At 39.5% G+C, this 25,872-nt stretch overlaps 1 protein-coding gene and 1 non-coding gene across 9 annotated transcripts in view; both read left to right on the plus strand.

The window, feature by feature from the left end:
• Positions 1-25,872, plus strand: part of PATJ (PATJ crumbs cell polarity complex component) — a 411,472-nt gene that overhangs the window by 332,826 nt on the left and 52,774 nt on the right. For all 8 annotated transcript variants that reach the window (XM_066376436.1, XM_066376440.1, XM_066376442.1 and 5 more), the window contains one exon: positions 1,239-1,372. In XM_066376436.1, coding sequence (XP_066232533.1) covers positions 1,239-1,372 — 134 coding nt within the window. The remainder of the gene's footprint in view (positions 1-1,238; positions 1,373-25,872) is intronic.
• Positions 4,334-4,409, plus strand: TRNAP-GGG (transfer RNA proline (anticodon GGG)). The gene has a single exon. It is a non-coding gene; the product is annotated as a tRNA-Pro (tRNA).

Below are 25,872 nucleotides of genomic sequence, written 5' to 3' on the forward strand. Positions count from 1 at the left end.
TGACCCTTGATTCTACGTAGGTTTACTGAGCTTTGTGGATCTCAACTTGCCCCCCGTGCATTAGCTGTAGCTGATCAGCAGGTGGGGCCCTTCGTTATCAACCCTTTACTAAATTATATTACAACATAAGAATCAATACTCATGATGGTCAAACTTTTTTTTTTTAATCTCTGGAGACTATTGCTTGTGTAAGAGTCTCTTCAAAATAACATTTTTACTGTTAATTTTTTAGTAGGTTAGGTTTAGTCACCTGGAAAACACACATACATGGAATGTATGCTAGATAAATGGGTTTTATTAAAAATCTTTTCTTAGCCTGTAAATTTTTCTCTCCTGGTTTTAGAAAAAAACCCACTGTAAAACAGTGGTTTCAAAAAGTAAATCTTTATAAAACAGCAATAATATTTTTAATGTGATTCAGTTAAATTTTTTTTTTTTTGGCACACTCTTAGGTAAGAGGTGCTTTTTTTAAAAAAAATTCATTTTAGAGAGGAGAGGGAGAGACAGAGAGAGAGAGAGAGAGAGAGAGAGAGGAGAGAGAGAGAGAGAAGGGGGGGAGGAGCTGGAAGCATCAACTCCCATATGTGCCTTGACCAGGCAAGCCCAGAGTTTCGAACCGGCGACCTCAGCATTTCCAGGTCAATGCTTTATCCACTGCGCCACCACAGGTCAGGCTGATTTAGTTAATTTTTTTATTTAGAAATTAAATTTAATGGGGTGACATTGCTACATAGGAACACACAGGTTTCAGATGTACGTCTCCATAGCTTATCAACTATTCATTGCATCGTGTGCCCATCACCTGAAGTCAAACCACTTTCTAAATACTAATACTTTAGCAAGCTTTTTATACAGAACGAGCAATTAATTCTTTTTTGTTTGTTTTATTTTTTTGTTTTTTGGAGTTTTTTTGCTGTGTGTACATTTGGGATAATTTTTAGATAGTTGGTTTTGTTTTTGTTGTTTTCAGTTACATCATACTTTATGATATATTTTAAGACTAAAAATTTTCAAGCTAAACTGGATGATTTGGGGATAAGGGAATAGTTATTGCTTTAATCTCAAGTGTCATAGGAATGTCACGTGTCATCCTGGATGAATGGGCCATAATGACCCAGCCTTTTCCTTCATGGTACCTGGGAGAAAAAGACTGAAATGATAAACACATGCCAACCATGCACTCCCCAGGGTGCAAGCTGAGTTTACCCCCACTTTTCTGTGTTCACTTCTTCCTCCAGGTAGTTTCCCAGCTCCTCTGTCAGTGGACCCTGCCACGTGTCCCATTGTCCCTGGCCAGGAAATGATTATAGAAATATCCAAGGGACGTTCAGGACTTGGTCTCAGCATTGTGGGAGGAAAAGACACACCCTTGGTAAGTTTCTAGATGTGAAATACTTCCACTGTCACAAAGTGAGTTTTGATCTTCATATGGCCATGTGTTACTTTATGGAAGAGTTGGTTTTTTCATGGCTCAAAAAAATATTTCATTATAAATGGATATGTACCCATATTCTTAGCAGCTTTGAAGTGTTTCTCAGTGTTTAATATTCACCAGGATTTTCTCCATCTAGGATACTAAATACCAGAGCAGCATTTAGAAATATTCTAACTGTAAATAAAAGTATAAACTTTTGTTATTATTATCACCATTATTATTTAATGGAATGCTAGATAAAAGTATACCTCAATACTGCCCCAGCCATTTAGGCTTTCCTTTCATCTGAATATGGTCTTGTCCACTCTTAATGTTTTGTTTTGTTTTTTTAATTGGTCTAGAATGTTAGTTTTAGCTGGGATGATAAATCTTTGATTATTTAGTACCTTTTGATTATCAATGATCAATAGTGCCATTCAAATAAAAAACTTCATGAGTTTTGATTTATTCAAAATATGATTAATCAAGGTATATATATATTTGAATAGATAATATATGCATATTATACAATTAAATTGACACAAAAGGTTATAAAGTGAAAAATAAATATCCCTACTATCCTTTTGCTCTATACTCGCCTTCCACCCTCCCCCAACTCCAACCAGGGATTCTCCCTAGAGACAATCACACCTGTTAATGAATATGTTTTTAAATGAATAGTTTGGTATTTCCTTTCCCCGTTTTATTTAGTAAGGAATAAATTGCATATACTAGATTTACAGATAAAATAAGTATAATACGATCAGTGAAATTATTCTTTCCATTGTTGGCAGGAATATAATGTTTCTATGTTAGTACTGTTGAGGGGTGGGAAGATCCTATTCTGTTTTTCTGTAACAAATATTAGCCCCAAAGCACTAGTCAACTCAAACAGAGTATATACCACAGAAACCTGGGTCTTAATGCCTTGTTCATGTCCCCTTCTCCCTCCTGCCATCTGGCCTGACTTAGAGTATCCTGATGTTCTGTTTGACCCTCTTAGTGACTTACCTGAACCTGAATGTGCCTGGAGGCTGGTGTTTATTTATTACAAGATTTCATCTCCTTCAGTTTGAAAGATTGGTTAAAACTTTTTTCCAGAGTTCAGGATAACTTATTTCCAGAATTAATCTCCTTTTGTCTCTGCAGGCAGGAACTGCTGTGTGTGGCTTCCTGCTTACACTGATGTTTTTTCATCAGCATGGATGGAAGTGGGAACACTTGAATGCAACTAGCTCAACAACCAGTTATAGCTCCCAGCCCTTTCATGGGTCTTGGTCTTCTTAAGGCTGCAGAACTTTTCTATGTTTCTCATTATCTGACTTGGAATGCTATTCGTTCAGTTGTTGTTATTGAAAAAGGGGGTGAACTCTTCCTTTAGTTTCCCTTTAAGTAATTTGGTCTAGGCTATATTTTTAATTGTATTTTTTTTTTGGTGGCAGAGACAGAGTCAGAGAGAGGGACAGATAGGGACAGACAGATAGGAAGGGAGAGAGATGAGAAACATTAATTCAAGAAGTCGCACACCATCAACATAGCACCAGAGCAGACCACTGTTCCCTAGACCTGCATGTGCAATCCAGCCTCTCAGACTCCACTCCCCTCCCCTCAAATGGCTCTCTTCCTGCCTTCTTCCCCCTCCCCTGCCCTCACCAAAATCCTTTACCTGCTGTAGGATGTCTTGCCCACCTTCTCTAGCTTCTCCAACTTCCCTGATCTCTTCTCTGCTGATCTCTGAACTGATGATTGACTTTTTTGTGTGCGTGACAGAGACAATGAGAAGGACAGATAGGGACAGAGAGACAGGAAGGGAGAAAGGTGAGAAGCATCTCAATTCTTCATTGCAGCACCTTCCTTGCTCAAGCCAGAGACCTTGGGCTTCAAGCCAGCAACCTTTGGGCTCAAGCCCGTGACCATGGGGTCTTATCTATGATCCCACACTCAAGCCAGCAATCACACACTCAAGCTCATGAGTCCTTGGGCTCAAACCAGATGAGCCCACACTCAAGCCAGTGACCTGGGGGTTTCAAACTTGTGTCCTCCGCAGTCCAATGCTCTAGCTACTGTGCCACCGCCTGGTCAGGCTGATGATTGACTATTCATTCCTCTTTCAGTTGTCAATCATATTTCTTCTCTACCATTTAACAACTAGGACAAGTTCCTTAATGTCTCAGAGATCATTTCCTGACCTATTAATGGAGATAGTAATACCTCATAGAGTTGCATAGAGGATCAAATAGATAACCAGTAAGTATATGGTGCTTAGCCTGATGCCTAATACATAGTAAGCAATTGCGCATGACATATACCTTCTCCAAGCCTCAGTTTCCACATGTTCTAAGTCAGTTTATTTTTTCCATTGATTTCAGAGAAAGAGGAGGGTGGGGGCCGGGGGGGGGGGGAGAAGCATCAACTCGTTTCATTTAGTTGTTCCATTCTAAATAAATTTAATAATCTTCACACACTGGCTTGTATGTACATAACATATATATATTATATACAATACTAAGGCCATTGGGTAATATTCAGAAACTGCTGGTTGACCTTGAACATTGGGTGTGTCTCCCTTCCAGGGTTGGTTTTTCTCATTTTCTTAAAGAGATGTTTCTGACTGTTAATAATCAAATTTTTATAAAGAGCCCTGGCTTGGATAGCTCAGTTTGTTTGAGCATATTCCCAAAGTACAGAGATTGCCAGTTCAATCCCCAGTCAGGGCACCCACAGGAACAGGTTGATGTTGATGTTTCTCTCTCTCTCTCTCTCTCTCTCTCTTCGCCTTCCTCTCTAAAATCAATGAAATAAACATTTTTAAAAATTCTTATAAATAAAGCTACATTAGAAATGAACCAAAGAAAATTCTGTAGTGAATTCTTCCATAAACAAAGAGGAACTGATTCATTTATTAAAAATATAAGTCTCGCCCTGGCCGGTTGGCTCAGTGGTAGAGCGTCGGCCTGGGGTGCAGGAGTCCTGGGTTCGATTCCCAGCCAGGGCAAACAGGAGAAGCGCCCATCTGCTTCTCCACCCCTCCCCCTCTCCTTCCTCTCCCTCTCTCTCTTCCCCTCCCGCAGTTGGGGCTCCATTGGAGCAAAGTTGGCCCAGGCGCTGGGGGTGGCTCCATGGCCTCTGCCTCAGGCGCTAGAATGGCTCTGGTTGCAACAGAGCGAAGCCCCAGATGGGCAGAGCATCGCTCCCTGGTGGGCGTGCCGGGTGGATCCCGATCGGGCTCATGCAGGAGTCTGTCTGACTGCCTCCCCGTTTCCAACTTCAGAAAAATACAAAAAAAAAAAAACCATGTATGTGTGTGTGTGTGTGTGTGTGTGTGTGTGTGTGTGTGTGTGTGTGTATAAAAGTCTCTTTATACTGCTTACAATAAGGCAGAACTAGATTTCCCTTAGGAAGTTAGAAGACTTTAGTCAGCATGTCTGGCCAAGCTGAATGAGTTTGTTAGCTGATTTTTTATTTTTTTGGCTTTTGTTGTTATTAATATGATCTTGCTTTATGTGGATTGGTAAGAAAACCTAACTGAGACGTGCCTACCCTGCTCTTGGGTCTGTCCTGCTGCACACACTTGTGCCCTGGCTGCCAGCCGAAGGGTTGCTGCTGCCCACAGCACCTCCCACACCTGGAAGAGGAGGCTGTTTGCTTGAATGCTATGCTCTGCTTCTTTTGCCACCATGAGGCAGCCCCCAGTTTTTTTCTTTAAGAGCATCTTGAGGTTCATAATTTATAGCCCTGCCTTTTGAGACTGTAAATCCCATTGTCCTTGGAAGGATAAGCACCACTTAAAAATGAGAAATGGGACACAGCTTTTATTTCCTAACCTCAGGTACCTTATTAAATGCCGTATGTTAGACCCTAAGTAATGCATAGGCATGTCGTTTGGTGAGGCTGAATGGCACGGGGCGGAAGGCGCTTTAACAAATACAGCCATTGTTTATCATAATGAAGATCTTTCTTTTTTTTCTCCTCCAAATTTTGACATGAAAGACGCAGCCTCATTGACACTCCAGGTCCCATTATGCAGTCAGGTCCTGGGAGGGCTTCCAGCCAGCAGGAATTTTGCAAACCAAGCTGAGAGCTTAGGAAAGGAAGTTGGGGGCAATGTTGAGACCCACTCTCAAAAGTACCTTTGCATTTTGCCCTGGCACATCTGATTATGTGATGCATCCTCACTCCAGCTCCGGTGCTGGGAAGGAGCACATCTTGTGTGCTGGTGACCCTTCTGAAGCATCAGCTCCAACCCTCCCAGTTAGGGCTTCTGTGCCCTCTTTGCTGTATGCCCGACAGATATTTTTGCTCTCTTTAGCGGAATTAAGCCTGTGGGACTTGGTCTTGACACCACATCAGTCCTATCTGCTATAAATAGTGTCTCTGGAGCCAAGACAGATGGTTTGTGAGATCACAGGGGGGGATCTCATTTGGCATCCCAGTGTATTTGCAGAAGGTCATCTAAATAGACCTTTAAAAATACCAAGATAATGATGAGGGTAAGCCTCCTGGGAAAGTTTATGAGCACATCTGGACGCAATCCTCACCGACAAGCTCTGCCTCTGTTGTTTTCATCTTATGGTGTGCTCCCAGGTCTGCTTTGGTGAGCTTGGCTCTTCTGTGATAGGTTGCATATGTTTGCTCAGAGGCTGCCCTTTGCTTAGTGCTAAGGACACAAAATTGAGTGAAAAGCCCTATCTTCAAAGATCTCACATTCATTCAAGTTGATTCTACTGCCTTTAATGTTTATGGTCTAATAATATAGGGGATCAACCAATGAAAAATCATAATAGGGATTATTAATGTAGGGAATTCCTCTGGAAATAGAAAAAAAATAGAGTTTAGCAAACACTTTATAGATTTAATTACACTAGTTTTTATTTTTCTCGTAAGTCAGCATCTTAGTCCATTTGGGCTGCTATAACAAAATACCACAGACTGGGTGGCTCATAAACTACAGACATTTATTTCTCACAGATCTGGGGGTGGAAGTCCAATATCAGGGGGCCAGCATGGTTGATAGGGGGCCTCCTGGGTTGCAGGCTTCTCGTGTCCTCAGATGGTGAAAGGAGCAAGGGAGTCCTGCGGGGCCTCTTACACGGGCACAAATCAAGATTGCGAGGGCTGGCCACATGACCTAATCACCTTTCGAAGACCCCCACTACCTAATACTATCACATTGGGCATTAGGAGTTTAACTTAAGAATTTGAGGGAGACACATAGCCAGGAAACCAGATAAGGCACACTGCATAAAAGAGATAGTATATTAATTCATGTTTTTTACTTCCTTTCATCCAACTATCTATCCATCCTTTAACCCTGTCTTCTCCTCCCTCCCTATTTTTGGTCTTGGAATGGTAGTTTGCATGAAATCTTTCAGTTCAGAGGACTTGGCATAGTCTTCCCAGTGAAAGGCTGAGGATTCTTACCCCTTGGGAGGATTGCACCATATTCCTTAAACCTCTCCCTGAAGCTCCCAGTGCCCTCATCTGCAATAGGCTTGCTTGCTGATTAGAGGTTTTATGTCCATTGTCCTTAGCTCTGGGAATTCTAGAGAAGAGAAGGAAAACTAAAGGAATTAATCTTTTATTTTAGAGTGCTGGCAGATTTGAACTGTTCTTGGGATTGAACAAATGAAATGGAGAAAGGATGAGGAAAGATTCTCCAGGATCCTTACTCTGTGCACTTTCCTTTCTCTGGGTCCCAGAGCCAGTGGTCCCAACCTGCAGACATGTTCCGTCAAACCTCACGGGCAGCAGAGCAGAGTGAGGATGCTGCTTCTGTGGCCTTGGAAGCCCAGATCTTTAACTGTGGGCCCTTGGACAAGCAGCTTAACTCTTCTAAATCTATTTCTTCACTTGTGAAATAGTGATGATGACAATATCTACCTCTTAAGGTTGGTGTGTAGATTAGATTAAAATATATAAGAATACATATAAGAGACTTTTCCCAGTGCCTATCTATGCTGAATTCCGTTATTACTACATATTATTAAACAGTCCTGTTAAAGTAGATCCTTACCTCCCTTCACCTGTGTGTCTTTTGTATGTTACCTATACACTGAGAAACATGACTTTGTTTCTAGATAATTAGATATTTGGGTTTTTTTAGCATGAAAGTTTTATATAAGTGAATCAGGCACTGTTCTTAATATATAATTAATATGTACCATCTCATTTTATTCTCACAACACTCCTATAAAAAAAGTTTATCCCTATAGCAGTGGTTCTCAACCTGTTATTATACAATACATTTTTAAATAAAATATGTATTTCCGATGGCTTTAGGCGACCCCTGTGTTTTGGTCGTTCAACCCCCGCCGGGGTTGCAACCCACAGGTTGAGAACCACTGCCCTATAGGAAAGCGTTGTCCCCATTTTACAGATGAAGAAACTGAGGCACAGATTAAGCTAGGCAGCTTCTTGAAAGAAGTCCAGTTGAAGTTTACTCCAAAGCCACACAATTTGTGCCACTTTGCTAGCACTAACACTGTGTCATCAGTCTTCTTCTGTGAAAGGGAATTATCCACCTCATCCACCAGACCCTGTGCTCCTAGAAAACAGACCTGTTTTATTTTGTATCTGTAATACTCCCATATAGTACCTTACACACTTAAAATATGACTGTCTGTCTAGCCTCATTGCACCACTCTGAATTCAGTTCCTTTAATGAGTCTTGCTTTTGCCTGATAAAGGCTTTTGCATATACTATTATATCTGTATGGAGTGCTTCTCTTATCAGTTTTAACTGTAGCTATAGTATCCAATTCATTTCAGGGCATGATTATGTGGTTAACAAGAACATTATTGAAAGTATGTCATTTGAGAAAGAATAGAACAAACTAGAAAGGGGAGGTCAAAGGATCAATGATTACTTATGCACACATTAAGATTATCTTCTTCTGGCCTGACCTGTGGTGGTGCTGTGGATAAAGTATTGACCGAGAATGCTGAGGTCACCTGTTCGAAATCCTGGGCTTGCCTGGTCAAGACACATATGAGAAGCAACTGTGAGTTGATATTTCCTCCTCTCTCTCCTCTCTAAACTCAATAAATAAAATCTTTCAAATAAAAATTTTTTTAAGATTATCTTCTGTGGATGTAGGATAAGATCAGTTCAGGTACTCCTAGGGGACTCATTGAAAAAGGGATTTCACATGATTATAAGAAACTTTTATTTGAGAGAGAGAGACTGAGATAGGCAGTGGAGAGGGAGAGAGGGGCAGGAGAGAGATGAGAAGCATCAACTTGTAGTTTGCTTTATTTTAGTTGTTCATTGATTGCTTCTCATATATGCCTTGACCAAGGGGCTCAAGCCAAACCAGTGAACCCTTGCTCAAGCCACGGCTGTGAGTGCTCAAGCCAATGATCTTAGGCTCAAGCCAGCAACCTTGGGATCATGTCGATCATCCCTCACTCAAACCAGAGACCCCATCCTCAAGCCGGAGACCTCAGGGTTTTGAACTGGGTATCTCAACACCCAAAGTTGATGCTCTATCCTATCAGCTATGCCACCACTGGCCAGGCAAGGGAGAACTTTCTAAACATCAGCTGACCCAAGATGGAATAAACTGGGAATAGTGAGTGCCTCATCTTGGGGAATATTTTGACAAAGGCAGGCAGCCACTCTGCAAGGATATTATTATTACTAGACCAGGAAGGAGCATTTATAATTATAACATTTTCAAAATGATAGTATAAGAAACTTCATTCTTTCTTTGTATTCCCATCTCACAAATTCCTTTAAACTGCAGTCTTGAGGGTTTTTGTTACTAATCATTGTTATTTGTTTTGTTTTATAGATGCTAGTAATTATTACCACTTTTGGAAAGATGAGTTTAAAAATACACTACTCACAAAAGTTAAGGGATATTTTATCAATTCATATTTATTTTGAAATATCCCTTAATTTTTGTGAGCAGTATATAAGCCCTAGTTGCTATACTTTTTTTTTTCTTTTTTAGCAAGAGAGAGAGAGAGAGAGAGAGAGAGAGAGGAAGGGGGAGAGATAAGTATTAACTCATAGTTGCATCACTTGAGTTGTTCATTGATTGCTTCTTTTATATGCCTTGACCGGGAGGCTGAAACTGAGCCAGTGACAACTTGTTCAAACCAGCAACCTTGGGCTTCAAACCAATGACCTTTGGGCTCAAGCTGGTGAGCTTGCACTCAAGCCAGCAACCTTAGGGTTTTAAACCTGAGACATCAGTGTTCCAGGTCGATGCTTTATCCACTGCACCACCACGGTCAGGTGCTATACTTTTATACTACAGATGAGTTGTCTCTTTGCAAGAGGAAAACAATTAGAGTAGGGCATGTGTGGTGTTTTAATAGTCTTGGTACCATCCCCTTATAAATGAGGTTAGTGGATTTCCTGGATAGGTTTTTCAATTTAAATATTCTTATTGTCAAAAAGGCCCGGGAATGTCATATGCAGAATGTTGTCATTTGTCTTCAAGTTTCAAACCTGTATTTTTTTTCACCACCTAATTTAGTACCAATGTAATTCATTCTTATTAAATAGAAGTTCTGTAGAACAGATACATTAGCAGGAAGCATCAAGGTAGATGTACTCTGCCATTTGGATGCTATGTGGCAAAGTCCATCTATCTAGAAATTGAAATGGAAGAATATCTGTCCTTTCGCTATAACCATGTCCGGTTCTCATTTAACCCTTCCCTGTGTTGCATGCGGTTATTCGCTATTACTGCTTTTAACCATTTAAATGTAGAACTGCAGCAATTTAAACCACTAGATAGTTTTTCAAGTAAGCGGAATAGAAAGCTATTTTACATTTGATTAAGTGTTTTATTTTGCTATTCCCCTTCAAATGAACTTTGCACAGTCTACTTCATAAGAAGTGTGGTTTGCTTTGGCTTGTAATCCCCCGAAGCCAGGCTCCTTTTATCGTTATTGCTTAAGTCATATATTTTTACACAAAACATCTTATTACCTTAGTTTTATTTTAAAATCAAAGTGGGGTTTGCAAAAAATCTATGAATCACACTGAAAGAATGTTAATGAATAGTACCTCCGAATTTCCAGATTTGGACATTTCTGTCTTAAAGAATATGACTGTAAGCAAAAATATTATACAAGCTTAGTAAATTTAGATAAATAAGGACCAGATGGAACTATAGGGACTTATAAAGTATAAGGCATATATTGTTCCATTTTCTTAAAATAAATCTATATTTCAATATGAAAAATTCTATATTCATATTGATGAGTCTCAACTTTTTGTTAAATCAGACTTGGCAAGGGAACTCCATTTTAAGTAAATATAAAACAGGCTTTTTTGAGCTTGACAAGAGAAAGCTTTCAAAGTCTTAAAATGTGAAACATTTTTTATGTATTCACAGCAATTCCTATAGAAGCTGTTTTATTGCTGTGATTTTCATTTCATATTTTAGTTATCTGTAAATAGTGTGTAAGAGTGTGCAATTCTTGCATTTGAGTTTTAGGATAGCTTACACAGTCCATTGCTTTAAAACAACACACACACATACATGCAAGATTGGTAGTATTGCTTCCTGTGTAACTGATCATTTAATCCTTATTTTTATGTCAAACAAGTCATTATACCTGTTGCTGATTTGTTACTTACTTATGTTATCTATAGTTTATTACCTGAGAATATTTCAGTATTGCAAAACAGTGGATACTGAACACTGTGATTCATTTTCTCTCTCTTTGAAGGTTTGGTGGGTGCATATCTTCATACTCCCAAGCATATAGAATTTCTGAATATATTGAGATTAGGATATATAGACTATCTCTTTGTTTCTTTTGTAGCAGAGTATTATGGGGATTAGTGAGGTTAAGTGAAGTCTTGACTATGTTCTGAGATTCACAGAAAATCTGTGTGGTGAACCCTAATTTATTAGTTAGCACAGTAGAGTATGATAGATAAGGTCCTTTGACTATTGCTAATTTACATTGTGTAGCTACAGCACTTTCAAGGTTTCTGAACAGAAACAATTATCTATTTAACCTATGAAGTAGGCGACAAAACTAAGTTATTTTGACAAAAATTCTACTTCTTCTAAAGCAATAATCTTTTATTGTATCTATGGGGGGGGGGCAAAGCAGTACATTAAGACTCTTCCAAATTATAAAACTGTTAAAATGAGAAAAAAATCATCTTAGAATAAAGGAAATGTGGTATGTATTGACTACATTCTGCCTCAGGTTCTACATGTTCTTACGAGATATTGAAATTAAGTAACATCCTACTCATTGGTTCACATGGATCAATGAGTGAAGGCCAGATACCTTTTGCACCAAAGAAGGGATATGTTTTTGGTCTGAAAATGGGGAAGATTAACACCTTTGCAACTTGTTTTGAATTATCTTTTTATTTTACCTTTGTAATTGGTTCAAAAAATATAAATCCACAAAAGACATTGAGCATAAGCTTAACAATACATAGCCCTGGCCAGTTTGCTCAGTGGATAGAGCGTCAACCCAGCATGTAGTTGTCCCAGGTTTGATCCCCAGTCAGGGCACACAAGAGGAAGCAACCATCTGCTTCTCTCTCCCTTTCCTCTCCCACTTCCCTTCTTGCAGCCAGTGGTTCAACTGGTTTGAGAATCAGTCTCAGGCACTAAAAATACATTGGTAGGTCTGAGCATTAGCCTCAGATAGAGGTTGCCAGGTGGATCCCAGTCAGGGCACAAGTGGGAGTCTGTCTCACTATCTCCTCTCCTCTCACTTAAAAAAAAAAAAAAAAAAAAGCTTAAGAACCCATGCCATAGCATGAGAAAAGTACATTTAAGTTTTTCATGCTTGGATAAATCAACCCACTGTCCCACTGTGGCAAGGACAACAGAGAACACCTGTTCTTGACATGTATCCTTCCATCTCTATTATAGATAGCAGTTGTCTGCATTTCTACCTTTACCACCTTTCATATTAGGCTTCCAAGTTTGGTTGTAATGTGGTATCACCAATGAAAAGGACCCATAGGAAGTCTAGCCAGTTCTCAGTATTCTGCTCCGCAGTCCGGGCTCTTGCCCGCTGCACCAGACCCGCCTGCTCCACTTCTCAGTATTCATGACAATTGTGTTCTATAAAGTTGCAGCAAACACTGGATTAGTGAATACTGAACCGCTGCTTCTGGGGGACATACAGAGATAGGTCCCTCTAAGCCTCTGGTCACATTTTCAATAGCCAGTTAATACATAATCTTGTTTTATGTGTATTTCTGTTTAAAGATGTTTTATTTTTAATATATATTATTGATTACTGCTATTGAACTTGTGGCCAATATCCCTGTAACTCATAGCGAAATGGACAGCTAACACATGTATTTTCTTCATAAGGCAAATTACAGCCTCTTCAATTTAGGAACATTAGACAGCACTTTAGCCCTGTGATTGGGGCCATTTTAAACAGTAAAATCACAGGCAAAAGCGCAAAAAAATGCAAAACACCTGGCGCTAGAAAAACCATGGAAGGATGCTTACAGTATGGGAGTTGAAATGAAAGCCTGTCGTCTTGTTCTGCCTCAGCTGGGAACAAGAGTCGGGCTACTCAAAACTTTCACCACTCCGTAACTTGTCCACAGATGACCCTGAAAGATCCATGAGCATTAATTTGGGAGTGTTGGTGAATTCACAAATACAGAAACCACAATCAGTGAATATTGTAGTTAACTAAAACAGAAAACTCAAAGTATCTAGGAATAGGGCTCTTAAGTCTGGCTAAAGATCTTGTAGCATTCAAATCATCCCTTGGACTTAGCCCTGAGCAATCATGACTTGAAAAAGAATAACCTAAAATATACTTGTAGCATAATCTTTTCTTAGATTGAATTTATTGGGGGTGATATTGGTTAATAAAATTACATAGGTTTCAGGTATACCATTCCATAATACATCATCTCTACACTGTACCACATGCTCACCAAGCATAATATTTCTTGAAGAGAAGCAATTAGTTATATTCTGGGATCACCATGTGTGCTGTGCAGGAGGTGCAGTACAGAGTTGCAATTACTCTCAGGTGGATTTTAGGGGGAAATTTATTATGATTAAAAACAATAAAAAATAATCAAGGCAAAATCAAAAGGGGTTTGAACTTATGTAACCTAAAGTAGAATAAAGAAAAAGAATCAACACAATGATGAGCTATACAGTATCACCAGACAAAGAAACATCAGCCTGGGTTCTAGCTCTACACAACATCACCAGATGAAGAAACATCAGCCTGGGTTTTAGAGTAATAGCTAGTTAAAGCAAGACTAAAGAAAAAGAGAATTATGAGTATGTACAAATCTCACCAAACCATGGAGGAACACATCACCAGACCAGAAAGTGTCAGCCTGGGCTCCACAGTTGGGCCACCTGCTGTGTGCATAGAGGAAGAAGAGTTCTCTAGAGCTTCAGGGGTGGTCTAAGACCCTACTTATTTTTATGGGAAAATTTTGGCTGGAGGGTATTGCACAGGGCCCTTTGTGCATAGCTTCTAGAAACAAAGAAAAGTCACCACATTCCATAATAATTAACTAGGCTGGCAATTAAGTGATTAAGACCATCCTCATTGGCTTCAGGGGAAACTGCAGCAGGAGGTTTTATTCTGCCCTGAATAAATGACTCAGTCATGTAACCTTTTTGTGTGTGTGACCCTTATTGTTCATGTTCAATTGAGTTCAAATTCATATCTTTTTTATACTGTTCATCCATTATGATAACAGGAAAATTAGAAATTAAAATATGGACCACGACTAATATCATTCATCCTTAGAATCATGAATTTTGACCACTCTGACATATATGTATTTTTTTATGTACCAACTATGCCCCTTAAACCTTAAATATATTTGTATTGGGATGCCTCATTAGCAATTATTCAACATCTGTTTGGCTGACGCTTTGCTTAACATTATATATGTAATCTCGTTTCAGCCTCAAGCCCTACAAGGTAGGATTTGTTCATTCTACTTTACAGAAAAAGGAACATTGATTCAGGAAGCTAAATAGCTTAATAGAAGTATCACAAAACTATGATAAGTGGCAGAGCTAAAATCTGAAGACAGATTTATGTGGCCATAGCCAGGACTACTCCCATTATATATTGCTGCCTTCTATTGTTTACAGACTAGAAAATTCATCTAGCAGACCTGATAGAGTCTAGTAATTAAATTGACCACAAATTCTATGACACTCTTTCTGGATTCATTGAAATTGAGCTGGCCTGTTGACTTACTTTGGCTAATAGTAGTGAAAGCAGTATTGTATGACTTTTACACTTGGCCTCTAGCTTAGCTCTCTCTTATCCTTCTGAAATACTGCCACCTTGCCCACCAGCCTGAAGAATAACACACCCTATAGGGAGAGCACAGGGAGGGCGAGCAGCCCAGACATCCCGCCTGAGGCCCTAGTCAACCTGACTGCACATTCATGCAAGAGCCCCAATGACAACACGGAGCAGAAGAGCTGCCCAAATGAGTCCAGCCCAAATTGCCAGCCTACAGAATTAGGAACAAATCGTTTTTTGTTAAGCTAACAAGTTTTTAGCAAAAGATAACTAATACAGCCTGACCAGGTGGTGGCACAGTGGATAGAGTGTCGGACTGGGACACGGAGGACCCAGGTTCAAAACCCTGACGTCACCAGCTTGAGTGTGGGCTCATCTGGCTTGAACTCAGGCTCACCAGCTTGGGCACGGGGTCACTGGCTTGATCATGGGATCATAGACATGACCCCAAGGTCACTGGCTTGAACCTGAATGCTGCTGGCTTGAGTAAGGGGTCACTTGCTCTGCTGCAGCCCCCCCCCCCCCGGCTCCCTGTCAAGGCACATATGAGAAAGCAATCAATGAACAACTAAGGAGACTAAAGAGCCATAACAAAGAATTGATGCTTTTTATCTCTCTCCTTCCTGTCTGTCCCTATCTGTCCCTCTCTCTGTCTCTCTGTCTCTGTCACAAAAAAATAAATAAATAAATAAATAACTAAGACAAAGTCTGGCCTAGTCCCCGTCTCTTGCTGATTTCTCACAGCCTGTGAGAGTTGGGATTCTTCTGGTTTGCCATTTAGAAGGTCTTATTCCTAGGCATCTGTGTAACACAATGGCTTCCTCTATTTCACTTTGCACAATCTATGAGTTCACAGTGCTCTAAAATTTTAGAGCTGGGATGACTTTAGAAGTCATGTAATTTAACTCTGTGCTTTGCTGATGATGTTAAGAGCTATGAACAAAGTGGTTCATGCAGAACCACTTGCAAAATTGGTTACCGGCCGTGCTGTCAGAAAAATTTGTCTCCTTACATCTCCAGTCCTGGGTTCTTCTTCTACACATTACTGCTTTTTTTATTTCTAATCACATTCTAATTGAAATATAATAGGGAAGTTTGGTTTTTAAAGAATTTGATGACAAGGATTTAGAACAGAAAAGAATCATGCTGACCTGGCCGGGTACCTCAGTTAGAGCATCATCCCAAAATGCCAAGGTTGTATGTCTGAGCCCTGGGCAGGGCACATACAAAAATCAACCAATGAAAGCATAAATAAGTGGAACAACAAATAAATGTTTCTCTCTCCCTCCCTTCCTCTCTCTCTCTAAAATCAATAATTTTTTTTAATTTTTAAAAAAAGAAAACAATCATGTTCCAAGACTCTCATCCCTTTGTTTATATACATATAGTTTGGAGCCTATCACCTTTGCTGAGAGTGAGATGATTTTAATCCAACACTTTGTTTAAACTCTCCAACTGCAATAGACATCACAAATCAGTCACTTAATGCAGCTACATGAGTTTTCTTTGGCATAGATTGAGTACAGTTTTGGTTTGCACAGCATTGGACTGACATTTTGCTACCCTACTATTCTATCGCCCCCGTGGGCTTGGTCTTGCTGCTGAGAAAGTGAGCTACTGTGTGTATAGCACATAGCTATATCATCTCTGATCACTGATGGCCATAGAGGGGAACCATTAAATGATGTTTAAAAGTAGCATTACGCTTGACTTGTGGTGGCACAGTAGATAAAGCATCAACCTGGAACTCTGAAATCACTGGTTTGGAACCCTGGGCTTGCCCAGTCAAGGCACATAGAAGCAACTATGGGTTGATGCTTCCTGCTCCTCCATCCCCCCCTGCCTTTGTCTTTCTCCTCTCTAAAAATCAATAGATTAAATCTTTAAATAATAAAATAAATAAATAAAAGTAGCATTACTCTTCTAAGTTCACAAATGTGAATCACAGCTTCTTCCAGAGGAAAAAAATAATGCCTATTTTATTTACAATATTTTAATACTTTTTTTGGTCCTCATGGGTCTTTCTTGTTAGGAAGGCTTTTTTCCCGTAAAACCAGAAAATAAGACATAACACTCTTTTTTGGATCGTGCGTAAATATATTTCTACCGAAATGTGAAATTTGATGTGAAACTTCTCTGCATTTAAAATGTCCCTTAGGATTATTTTGTGAGGAGTGGGGGCAGGGGCTTTTATGAATATGACAAAGATGGGGTTGATTCCAGAGTAGTCAAATCAAGTAAAATAGGCCTACAAGCAGTAAAATTAAGCCATGTGTACATAGTCTTTTATAATACTATCTACCTCTATAATTCTTTATCAAAATTTTCTCCTGAGATGCTTGTGAAAGCAATCCACTCAGTCTCTAGAAGTGTAAACTATAAAATCTCATTCTGTGGAAACAGTTCACCCACACAGGGTGCTCACTGATACCCTTCAGTCCACAGGAGACCCTTAGTCAATTTTACTAGCACATGGCTTCTTTAAGTGTTATGGGCCTATTGTGACAACAATAAAATTGCCTTTTGCTGAATGATTGGTGTGTTTATGAGTTACTTTACATACTTGTTGGCAGCTTGAGCAGTAAAGAAAATGGTGATTGATAGGCTAAAGTGTCTGATGACTTTGTCTCTGCCCAAGGATACAGGACTGCATGTTGTGAAATTCTTTCCTAGCAGTTCAGAGTTTAATTCTCCCTGGAGGAGTTTGTGATTTTTGTGGTGCTCAGTGATAATTAAGTCCCTCATAGCTGATTCCTTTAAATTGCACTATGAACTCATGTAAATCCTCTGTAAGTTCAGATGGTTTTAACGTACATGTTTGATTGCTATTTTGATTGTATATTACCATCAGAAGCTTGTTTGGGTTTCAGTGATCAGCAAACTCATTAGTCAGCAGCACCAAATATCAACAGTACAACGATTGAAATTCCTTTTGAGAGCCAAATTTTTTAAACTTAACTATATAGGTAGGTACATTCCTTACTGAGGTAGTGCGCGCATGTGGTATTTTGTAGAAGAGCCGCACTCAAGGGACCAAAGAGCCACATGTGGCTCGCAAGCCGTGGTTCTCCAACCAGGGTGTTAGATTAACATTATAATATACTAAGCCTCTTCTTTCTGGGTCACTTTTTGAAGACTTCATTTCTTAATTTTAGAGGGAATAGAGAGAGAGAAGGGCAGGGAAGGAACAGGATGCATCAACTCTGTAATAGTTGCTTCTTGTTTATGCCTTGACCAAGCAAGCCTAGGGGTTCGAACCAGTGACCTCAGCATTCCAGGTCAAGCCTTTATCCACTATGCCACCACAGGTCAGGTTAGGTCACTTTTTGATTATCATTTAGTAAACATTTATTGAGTGCCTACTCTAGGCTTAGCATCAGGTTGCAAAGAGGATTTAATTGGAAGCACCCATCCTGATGGTTTCCACTGAGAGTGGGAGTTGATACAGACTAGATGCATTAACAAGCCATCGTGGTACTGTGATAAGTTCAATAATGCTAGCAGATATAGCAGTGACCCATAGGAAGGGTTGATCAGCTTCACTGGGGAGAGAGTCAGAGAAAGTTTCATAGAAAAGAGGTTACTTGTATGACTCAAGCAAAAGAAAGAACAGACAAAAAAGAGCATTTCCCTCCAGCATTTGGTGCCCTTTGTACTTTCCAAGTATAGATAGATAGAATGTCTGTAAAAGTACACAAGCAGCTTAACACCATTTGTTTCTAGTTAGGGAAATTGGGTGGCTGAGGGATAGATGCTGGAGAGAAACTTAAGAGTGTATACTATTTTGAGTCTAGTACCATGTATATGTTGTATTATCTATATTTTTGACCCAGCCACCCCGTTTTTAGGAATATATCCCAAGAATACCATATCACTGTTTCAAAAGGAGAAATGCAGCCCCATGTTTATGGCAGCATTGTTCACAATAGTGAAGATCTGGAAACAGCCCAAGTGTCCATCAGTGGACGAGCGGATTAAAAAGCTATGGTACATATATACAATAGAATACTATGGGGCCATGAAAAAGAAGGAAATCTTACCTTTTGCGACAACATGGTTGGACCTGGAAACTATTATGTTAAGGAAATAAGCCAGAAAGAGAAAAATATCATATGATTTCACTCATTTGAGGAATCCAATGAACAATGTGAACTGAGGAAAAGAATTGAGACAGAGGAGGGATCAAAGGGACCAGAGGAAAAGAGGACAGAGGGAAAGGGGATGATAGGATGGGATAAACCTGAAGGGAAGAGGGGAGGGCACTACAGGAGGGGGTCAGGAAGATGTTGAGGGGATATGGAGGAGGGGGGATGCATTCAGGGCAACACTAGAATCTATGTAAACACAATAAATTAAAATCAATAATAAAAAAAAAGAAACCAACATACTATGAGAAGAAAGAAGGTGGAAGAAGAGTTCAGAAAGTGTGAAAAGAGACAGGTGGAAAGGTACCAGAGAGTTTACTAAAATTAATATTAGCATCATCAAATGGGGTCACTGGGTTCTGCTGGAACCCCCAGTCAAGGCACATATGAGAAAACCAATGAACGACTAAGGTGCCACAACGAAAAATTGATGCTTCTCATCTCTCTCCCTTCCTGTCTGTCCCTGTTTGTCTGTCTCCCTTGCATAGATAGATAGATGATAGATTAGATAGATAGATAGATAGAAGATAGATAGATAGATAGATAGATAGATAGATAGATAGATAGATAGATAGATAACTGCCTGCACTGGCCGGATAGCTGAGTTGGTTAGAGCATTGTCCCAATACAACAAGATTGCAGGTCGATCCCCAGTCAGAATGAACCAATGAATCCATAAATTAGTGGAACAACAAATCGATGTTTCTCTCTTTCTCACTCTCACTCTCTCTCTCTATCTCTCCCCCCCCCTCTCGCCTTCTTTCTCATCCTCTCTTTAAAAGTAATAAATAAAATTTAAAAATAAGTAAGTAAGTAAGAACCTATCCTTTTAGGAGGGGATACATTAAAACAGTGGTTCCTTCAACAACATGATGAATTTGCTAGCCAACTCCTTCCTAGGTGTCTATTTCTTAATGGTATCCCTAATTGTGGAATAAAGGGATTTTTCTCAGTTAAATGTGTTTCAGACATAACTGATGTGGGAGATGTTTATAAACAAAAAACTTCCTACATCTCTAAAATCTTTCCTGACCCTTCTATTTAGGGGAAACCCAGTATAGGGGGTACTCTGGATACAACGTTTCGAGTTTACAATGCTCACTCCCATAAAAACTTTAAAAAATGGAGACACAGTGTTTCAGCTTACACCCTTAGCATAGCACTTACGGACCATGTTGGCGAACTAGTTTGATTGCGCATGGCAGAATACACAGTACAGTGTCTAGTACAGTATATTTATATCCTTTTTTTGTGGCTTAGTTGTGTTTTTATGTTTTAGATTATGATTTTACAACTATATTAGGGTAAGTAAGTGACTTAAGCTAGGGTGTGTTTCAACTTACACCAAAATTCAGGTTACATCACTGTCATAGGAACGGAGCTGCATCATAACCTGAGGACCCCCTATACTGTATTTGAGACACTCTCCAACTCACTGATTCAGTTTTCTGTCTCTAGAGTTGGCAAGTCAAATGAGTAATTTAGAGTATCCAGAGGGCAATTGTTAGTCTCATTTCAGGCAGTAAGTAAACAGACCATCTTACTTAAGTTTCTGTTGTTCCAGTGAAGGTCACACAACAATCAAGAGGAAATTAGTTTTGATTATATTTGGTCATCTGTAAATGATTCTCAAGTCTATATGCCATTAATTAGGAGAAATCTATTTTCTTGGACTGAACAACATTTTATTTTAAACATCAATTTATCACTCGTATTTAACATTTTATAACTGCTCCTGTAGAAAAATGGGTGCACAGACTGAAAAGATGAATGGATGGATGGATGGAAAGGAAAGGAAAGAAGGGAGGAAGGCAGGGGTCCCCAAACTACAGCCCGGCCCACTGAGGTCATTTATCCGGCCCCCGCCGCTCTTCTAAGGGGCACCTCTTTCATTGGTGGTCAGTGAGAGGAGCACACTGACCATCTCATTAGCCAAAAGTAGGCCCATAGTTCCCATTGAAATACTGGTCAGTTTGTTGATTTAAATTTACTTGTTCTTTATTTTAAATATTGTATTTGTTCCCATTTTTGTTTTTTTTTACTTTAAAATAAGATGTGTGCAGTGTGCATAGGGATTTGTTCTAGTTTTTTTATAGTCCAGCCCTCCAACGGTCTGAGGGACAGTGAACTGGCCCCCTGTGTAAAAAGTTTGGGGACCCCTGGAGGAAGGAAAGAAGGGAGGAAGGATGGAAGGAAGGGAGGGAGGGAGGGAGGGAGGGATTAAGAATAACAATGGAATTAAGAGAGAGATTCTGTATTATGGTGGGGAGAGACCTACCCATTGTGCTTTGCACAGAACCCCTAATCATGTACCAACACAAGCAAGCGAAATCCATAGATCATCACCCCACCTCATTAAGCCAAAGGCTTCAGTTTTTCCTTCCGCTAGTCATCTTTTTGCTCACTCTCTATAGAATGATCAGCTCCTGCCCTCAAGGTTTTTCTATGGAGTTAAAGAGACAATATTTCAACAGAATTGATGCCATATGGAAAATCCCAAATAAGCTTTTGTACAAGTGCAAAATAAAATATTCAAAACAGATGAGAATCTTGCTATAGTGGTAGGTACACAGGCTTTGACATTAAACAGTCTTGAGTAGAATTAAACTCCACTCCTTCGAAGCTGTAAAGATCTGGTCAATTCTGAACCCTTCTAAGCCTCTGTTTCTTCATTGTAAATGAGACTAATAATACTGAACTTGCTTGGTTGTTATGTGGACTAAATGGCACAAACAGGAAGTGTGGAAGGTCTTTAGTACATAAATGTTAAATAAATGAGACGTACTTCCTGACTATGTGCTGGCACTGCACATAAAGCCTTGTGTTAAAACCATATAAAAATGAGGACACTAAGGCTTGGAGAGTTTAACAATCTTCCCAAGGCCCATGGCCAGAAGTAGCAAGGCCAGGATTTAAACCGAGAAGTCTGACTCCAGAGGCCGACCTCATAATCATTTGTCTCGACAGCCATAAGCCAGCAACCAACCCCCAGGGAAATGGTTAATAGACTGCTTCTAGAATGGATGCGTTTTAAAAGAAGTCATTGGTGTTTATAGAAAGAGGCACTGACGTTTTCTAGAGTGAAGGAATGTTATCTAAATATGCAGAAGGGAGGGTTAGTGGGGGAGGAGGCACTTAGAGCTCTACCAACAAGTGGTTTTGCGTGACTAGCTTCAGAGCATTAAAATTTAGGAGGACATACAAGGAAATAAAAATCACGTGTATCAGCCTTGGCCAGGTAGCTCAGTGGATCGAGCATTGACCTGGCATGCCAGAGGTTGCAGATTCAACCCCTGGTCAGGGCACATACACAAAGCAATCAGTGAGTACACAATTAAGTGGAACAATGAGTCAGTGTTTCTCTCTCTACCTCTATCTCTCTCTCTCTTTCCCTCCCTCTCCCCCTCCCCCTCTCAGATCAATGAAAAAATTTATTTTTAATTTTTTTTATATTTATTTATTTAGAAAGAGAAACAGAGATGGACCGACAGACAGGAAGGAAGAGCAATGAGAAGCATCAACTTGTAGTTGTAGCACTTTAGTTATTCATTGACTGCTTTGTCATACATGCCTTGATAAGTTTGGGAAGTGTCCAGCCAAGCCATTTATCCCTTGCTCAAGCCAGCGACCTTGGGCTCAAGCCAGCAACCATGGGGTCATGTCTTTGATCCCACGCTCAAGCTGGTATACCCATGCTCAAGTAAACAACCTTGGGGTTTCAAACCTGGGTCCTCAGCATCCCAGGTTGACACTCTATCCACTGCACCACCACCAGGACAAGCAATGGAAAATTTTTCTTAAATCATTGGTATTATCAACTTCAAATTTTTTTATTTAAAATAATGAAAGTCGGTCTTTCATTTATGACCCATTATTTTACCTAATCACAATTTTTCATGAGCAAGAAGTAAAATTTTTTTAAAATATTTTTCAATTATTGTTTGCAGTCAATGGATTTCAAAGGTAGTAGGATAAGTGAAATAAGTCAGTCAGAGAAAGACAAATATCATATGACTTTACTTATATGTGGACTCTAAAGAACAATATAACAAACAATAAAAACAGGCTCACAGATAACAGAGAACAGACTGATGATTTTCAGAAGGGCTGGGAGTTCGGGGGCTGGCTGAAGGAGGTGAAGAGATTGAGAAGTACAGATTGGTAGTTCCAGAACAGTCATGGGAATGTAAAGTACAGCATAGGGAATACAGTCAGTAATGTTGTAATAATATGTATGGTGCCAGAAGTAAGATTTTAATCTAGCCTTGTCAAATAGATGCTTAATATATCCCAATCTAGTATCTGTTTTACTATTCTGTCCTACCCTATGAACTATATAACTTTTGAAGATTAAATCAAATTCTTTTTTTTTTTTCAATTCACCCGCCCATATTTCCATTTAAGTCTTAGTTTCCACCTCTTACCTCTGTCAGCCCAGGTTAAGGAACTGCCCAGAACCACACCAGGGCACATCATGAGAAATGTGGTCTTTTTCTATTGATAAGACAGAGTGTGTCAGGTTCTCTTGTATTTTCCCTAATAATTAAGAGAAATCAGAGCATAGTCAAGCAAAATGAAAGAAATAATGGGAAGTCTTTCATATAGAAAGACTCATGGACCAAAAACAGATCATTGGCAGTGAGTTTGGCATTTATTTGAGACTATTAACAGTATATTTTTTATGTATAATAGTTTATTGAGCACCCAGGAAGTATAAGAATTCAGGCTACTTTTGTGGAATAAAAACTTTATGGGGTCTTTTTCTTTCTTTTGAGTATGAATGAAGAGAAATTTCCCATTTGACTTTTGTAATGTTCTGAGATCAAAGGAGTTTATGCTGAAAATTAAGCTTTGTAAAAACCATGTGTAGTATGAGTTCAGTCTGATTTTCCCCATCCAGCAAGGATGGGATGTTGACCACCAAACTGAAAACAAACCAGCATGACATTAGGGCAGTGGTTCTCAAAGTGTGTGCCCTAGAAGATTTCCAGGTGCGCCCTATGGTATTCCAGAGAAATATGTGCCTGTTGGGGACCAAAAAACCAACAGGGTTTTTGGAGTTTAGATTTTGGGGGACAGAGGTGTGAGGAATTGGCTATAAGCTGACAGTCTGCCCAACCCCCCACCTCACTTACCTGATTAGGTTGCAAAAAGCTGTTAAGCTGTGGTGCTGGATTGTTTACACTACCCCCCATGTTCCCCAGAAAGACTGGAGGCAAGTTTCTTCTATCCTTTGGTGTAAAGTTAAGATGATATGTATGGTGGGGGTTTTCTGCACTCGACACAGTTAAGAGTAAAAAGAGAGGAATTCTTCAATGTATTGACGAGGAAATGAGAGTTTGCCTTTCAAATATATGCCCAAACATTGAAGAAATCGCTAGGACACATCAGGCTCATGTTTCTCATAAACACAAGAATAAAAAACTTAACATATTCATGCCGGGACCTGCCAAATTTACTAAATCTTACTAAGAATGTATCTATATATATATATATATAAAGATAACTTTTTTGTCATTTTTAACCCCCTCTTTATTATGAATTCTAAAAAGCATAACAAAAAATCTAACATAAAAATGTTTTTTAATGTCAGAATAAATTTAATTTTGTCATATTTATTTTGTTTAATTACTATAAAAGCAACATTGGACTTTATTTTTTCTTTAATATTTGACTTAATTATTATATAAAATATTTCTCAGAAATTTGTATGTAGTTTGCCTACAATTATTTATAGGATTTTAAATGCGCCCCAACTTCAAAAAGTTTGAGAACCACTGCATTAGGGTATTACCATGAGCTTGCAATAGTTTCTGCCTGCACTACCTTCATAAAAATGTCCCTTGGTGTCACCTTGGCAGTGCTGGGATCACTTCAAGCCACTGACCCAGCAAGTTTCCTCAAAACCATTTCCCTGAAACAGTTCAGAGGAACAAATTCTTGGCAGTGTAAAGGCTCCCGGGGTCTGGAAATTTCATAAGTCAGTTACAACAAAGAATGGTCTAAATCTGTTGATGGTACAGAATCTGCGATGTAAATCGTCTGGATCGAGGAACTGTTCCTGGCTCTTGGGGACTGCCTCTCTAATTGCTGTAATAAAGAGTGTTTTCAGAATTGGGCAGTGATAAAATGAAAGTATTTAATATTGTAAAGGTATTTGGAATCCAGAGGGGTTATATGGTTGTAGACCTCTTCATTTTTTCTTGTTGCTTCTCTATTCCAAAATTTGCGTAGGAATTGTTTTTTAAGGAAGTAGATTGGTTTGTTGTTGTTGTCTTTTCCTGTCTTGTTTGCTATATTTTTGCAATAAATATTTCATTTCTTTATTAATGTTAATTTAATTCTAATTCTGAGGCTCCATACATCTGGACTAAGGCATAATTCAACCTCAGTCATTTTGGTGGTTGTTAACTCTCAGGATTATTGTTTCTTCTCAAAGCTCCCAGACGTGCATTGGCCCCTTGGTCATTGTCATCAGTCCACCCTGGAAAACATCAAGCCCATAGGCATCCAAGCCTACATGATCTCTTCAAGACCAGAAGTCCTGACTCTTTTAGGCCCCAGCGCTTGCGACATGGGACTTCTTTCAAGGCAGATCCTTATACCTAGAGCCTGCCCCTCTTGACCATTGTCTGCGGGTTATTGCAATGTGTGTGTGCGCATGCACACGTGTGCATGGTGGGCAGAGGGAGTGGGGAATGGGTGGGCACTGGGCACACAGGGCTCCCATCCTCACTTCTCATAGGACCTCAAGTCTGTTTCTAGTGTCCACTCAAAAGCTCTTTTCCTCTCCTAGCAGCCCTCTGAGACATCTAGCATAATCCATTCAACATCTTTTCAGTCCCCATCTGTTTTATAAACAACAGAAAGAATCAATGATTTCTGGTTGCTTCAGTTTGCAGCTCCACAAAATCCCCGAGGCAAGAAATTTTAAAGCTTGACTACTTGCTCAGCATGAGGGAGAAAAACTGTGTGAACAAAGTCCATTGAGTATTTTTTAAGTAGTCTCCCCAAAACATAAAAAGGTTTGGGTGTGTAGATTTAAATGCTCTGAGGGAGCCT

The sequence above is a fragment of the Saccopteryx leptura genome, chromosome 3, assembly GCF_036850995.1.
Source record: "Saccopteryx leptura isolate mSacLep1 chromosome 3, mSacLep1_pri_phased_curated, whole genome shotgun sequence".
In the NCBI taxonomy this organism is placed as follows: Eukaryota; Metazoa; Chordata; class Mammalia; order Chiroptera; family Emballonuridae; genus Saccopteryx; species Saccopteryx leptura.